Genomic DNA, 4,483 nt, shown 5'->3' on the forward strand with positions numbered 1-4,483 from the left:
ACCTTGAATTAGATCAGTCCACTGGGATCGAACAAAGTTAAAAACCCTTCCACCTCTTTGAATTCCATTGGCCTTGTGGTGAAAGCTAACATTTCCACATCAAAGATCTGGACTGGAATGGTAACACTCCCACTCACACTCTTCTCATCTCACATTCTTCATTCATCAGGCTACATTCCTCAAAAGGTGTTCAACTATGGTGGAAACTACTACAAGGAGACCCTCCAGGCTGGACTGGACTTACGGAGAAAGCAAATGGAATATGCACAGAAAATTAAAGAGCCCATGCTTATCACTTACGTGGATGGGAGGAGAAAGGTAGGAACTGTAGGAAGCTGAGGGGAACAGAAAGATTAATTTTCGCACATACATAGGCAGCGGCACATGTACGTGGGCTTGGGGAGTAGAAGTAGCTTAGAAACTGATCTTTTGTGATACTACCCAACTCGATTTTAATCTGTTTTAGTTCTGAGGAGGTAGAAGCAACTTGCGTTATAATTCAATCAGACTGAATGTATTTCTGGTTATAAGAAGGCAACATGAAATGAATGAAGGCAGCCACAGCCTGGCTCCTCCTGGGATTTATCTCCTACACTGTATGACAGTGGAAGCTCAGAGTGGAATAGTGACCATTCCCTGTATATGGCAGCTCTTCCAATTCTGGGCCCAAGGGTCACTCTTGAATCAAAGCCGAGGAAGCTTTAAGTTGCAAATAGGAACTCTAGACCTGATCTGGATATGCTGGAGGCTGACATTAGACACCCGAATTCAGACAATGTTCCATTCATTCAGCACTGTGATGCTTCCTCCAGATAAGCATAAAGCTTTTCTTTCAGGCTAAAAGTGTAAAGGTGTCTTTATCCAACCCTGTGCTGTCCCTATCCTGGGAGTGTTTGATGGGGACAGTGTAGAGACAGCTTTATTTGTAGTTTAAAAGGGTAGAGGAAGCTTTAATTTAAGTTTAAAAGATCAGAGGAAGCTTTACTCTGTATCTAACTGCATGCAAAGAAGGCAAATGGTATGTTGGCCTTCATTGCAAGAGGTATTGAGTACAGGAGCAGGGATGTGTTGTTGCAGTTGTACAGGGCCTTGGTGAGACCACACAGGGAATATTGTGTGCAGTTTTGGTCTCCTTTTCTGAGGAAAGATGCTCTTGCTCTCGAGGGAGTGCAGCAAAGGTTTACCAGACTGATCCCGGGGATGGTGGGTCTGATGTGTGAGGAGGGATTTACTAGGTTGGGATTGTTTTCACTAGAGTTCAGATGAATGAGGGGGATCTCATAGAAACTTATAAAATTCTAACAGGACTGGACAGGGTAGATGCAGGGAGGATGTTCCTAATGGTGGGTGTGTCCAGAACCAGGGGTCACAGTATGAGGATTCGGGGTAGACCATTTAGGACGGAGATGAGGAGACATTTCTCCACCCAAAGAGTGGTCAGCCTGTGGAATTCATTACTGCAGGAAGTAGTTGTTGCCAAAACATTGAATGTATTCAAGATGGGACTAGGTACAGTACTTGGGGCAAATGGGAACAAAGATTATGGGGAGAAAGCAGGATTAGGTTATTGAGTTAGATGATCAGCCATGATCGTGAAGAATGGTGGAGCAGGCTCAAAGGGCCGAATGGCCTCCTCCTGCTCCTATCTTCTATGTTTCTATGTTTCTGTGAGCGTCAGATGGAGATAGTGTTGAAATAGCTTTACTTTCAGTTTAAAAGATTAGAGTGAGCTTTATTTCCAGTTTAAGAGAGTACTGGGACACTTACTCTGCCTCTAACCATGTGCAACATGTCCTGGGTGTGTTTGATGGTGTCAGTGTCAAGGGAGCTTCACTTTCAGTTTAAAGCTCACAGAAAAAAATGTAGGACCCTGTCCACACATGAATGCACTGGTTGTGAGAGTATCAGATAGGGGAGTAACTATGTGACTAACATTCAGTAATATTCTAACGTCTGGGCTCATTCACTGGCCTGGAAAACCCAGAAATGAAAGATTACGGTGAAGGGGGACAGAGAAAGACACACATTGGCACGGAGAACACTAACACTTCCACTGGGAACACAGGCAAGATCTTAAGATGCAGCTAATATGGTGACACTCCCTTTCTTAGCTGGCAGTACTTGGTGAGAACAGGCCACTGAAACCTTTGGCTCCAAACGTGGATCCACTAGTCTGGACTCATTTGTACAAGCACAAGCATGAGTTCACCACCCAACCTCCTGAACTCCAGCGAAGAAATATCTCAGGTATGTGACACAAACAACCTTGAAAACAAATTCACACTGAGAGATGGTAAATCCCGCTTAACCATGGAACATGTGATCCAGTCACATCTGAGTTAAAACAGCACACAATGCAAATGTTTAAACACATCACACTGCACTCTGCTTTCAGTCCCATGGGATGTTATTTGTTTTAGCAGGAGGTGAAAGGAAGTTCACAGGAACATTTTTCTTCACCCAAATGGTGATTAATTTATGGAACTAATCCTAAACAAACATTTGTCCAGACGTTTTGAAAAGTTATAACTTTCCTTTAAAGGACACTAGCTTCTGGTTGTTGACTTGTTCGCTGAGCAGGTAGGTTTGTTTGCAAACGTTTCATCACCATGCTAGGTAACATCATCAGTGCACCTCTAGTGAAGCGTCGGTGTTCTGTCCCACTTGTTATTTATGTCTCGGTTTGCTGGGGTGGGTGGCATCACTTCCAGATTAGTTTCTTAGCGGTTGGTATATGGGGTTCAGCTCTACATGTTTGTTAATAGAGTTCTGGTTGGAGTGACAAGCCTCCAGGAATTCTCCTGTGTGTCTTTGCTTGGCTTGTCCTAGATGGCTACGTTATCCCTGTCAAATTGGTGTCCCCTTTGTCCATGTGTATTAAAATGAGTGATTCCATTAACAAACATGTAGAGCTGGACCCCATATACCAACCACTAAGAAACAAATCCAGAAGTGATGCCACCCACCCCAGCAAACCGAGACATAAATAACAAGTGGGACAAAACATCGACGCTTCACCAGAGGCGCACCAATGATGTTACCTAGCAAGTTGACAAAATGTCTGCAAACATACTTATCAGTTCGGTGAGCAAGTCAACAACGACATCAACAACCCGAGCTACAAATCCTCTCAAAAACCTTGAACCCTAGCTTCCCTTCACCATCTCTTCCCTCCTTTTCCTGATGCACCATTCAACAATAGAAGGTCATTTGGATGGTGTCATGGGAAAGCACTTCCTGTGCTGAAAAAGGGAAGTGTATATTTACAGGTGAGGCAAACCTCAGTGACCCACCCAGTGCTCTTGACTTGCTTGCCTCTACACTGAGCCGTTCAAAAGTGGCTGTCTGTTTACAGCCTTGGATGTAATGGAGACAGTCTGCTGTCTTGTCCAGATGAACCAGCCAGTCTTCCTTGTTGTGGAGGTGCCAATGAGACACTTTCAGAGACTGTTGGACCAGTGTCAATGCAGCGGTGGCCTCCACCGTAAGGCCGTGCTAGATAGATGATCCTTCAGTCAGAGGAGCCAAGGACACTGGTAAGAATGTTGGCACCACGTGAGGAACAACAACCCCATCCTCCTCAGTGTCTGGCTCAGCTCTCAGTTGGCACTGCAAACAACTGAATGGGACCTGCAGGGTAGCAACTGGTACTTGCATCCAGTTGAGAGTGGATGTGCACATCCTTTATCCTCCAAGGCCGAATGCCAACAGCTGCCTCTGCATCCCCCATCTCCCACTTCTCACTCATGACCAGCAAGTGCTGCCTTAGCTACGTACAAGGTCACCCACTGGGTGACAGTATCTGTGCATGTGGATGGACGGGTACTCTGTCCAATGTTGCTGAAACCGGTCCTTGTCCTGATGCAGACAGAAGAATCTATCCTTTTCCCATCAGGGCTTGTGGAACACACAAGAGAAGATGGCGAAAGTATATTTCCAGCAGAGAGCTCAGGATTCCTTGTCCCGAGGCTTTGGTAAACAGCTGCATGGGGAGGAGTGCACTCCTTAAGGGACTAGAATATCTCTTCATTCTCTCTCCCTGGGATGCCCATCTCACTTTCCCTGATTTTTTCATGAGGAAGCAGCCTGATGATTTCCATTCCTCCTTCATGGCAGTAATAATTGTGGAGATGGCACATTCCTCCTCCTGTCTGTATTTTCATGGGCTTTATCCGTCCTTTTCACCTGCAAAGTTATAAGGGAGATGCATATGGCGCAACTAACAATTGGATAATTGACGTAAGAACTATAAATATCAGAGTTGATAGGTTCACAGCAGCACCCGTGACTATTTGTCTTGCTGAGGGGTCAGTAATTCTCTGGGTACACATTCCTCGCATAGGTCAGGAGCAACATGTGCTGTCAGGCTCCTCAGCTGCAGCCTGTCCGTCCCTCCACAGACACACACTCCCATTCCCCAACACTCCCTCTCCCCCCACACACACACACACCCCAACACTCCCTCTCCCCACACACACACACA

At 45.7% G+C, this 4,483-nt stretch overlaps 1 protein-coding gene across 1 annotated transcript in view; it reads left to right on the forward strand.

The window, feature by feature from the left end:
• The window catches only part of LOC109921766 (protein FAM166A-like), a 24,561-nt gene that overhangs the window by 7,796 nt on the left and 12,282 nt on the right, over positions 1 to 4,483 (forward strand). Inside the window, exons 3-4 of the mRNA XM_020521814.2 lie at positions 170 to 318; positions 2,112 to 2,247. Of these exons, the coding sequence (XP_020377403.2) occupies positions 170 to 318; positions 2,112 to 2,247 (285 nt within the window). The remainder of the gene's footprint in view (positions 1 to 169; positions 319 to 2,111; positions 2,248 to 4,483) is intronic.

Source organism: Rhincodon typus, chromosome 28 (genome assembly GCF_021869965.1).
Source record: "Rhincodon typus isolate 14 chromosome 28, sRhiTyp1.1, whole genome shotgun sequence".
Taxonomy (NCBI): domain Eukaryota; kingdom Metazoa; phylum Chordata; class Chondrichthyes; order Orectolobiformes; family Rhincodontidae; genus Rhincodon; species Rhincodon typus.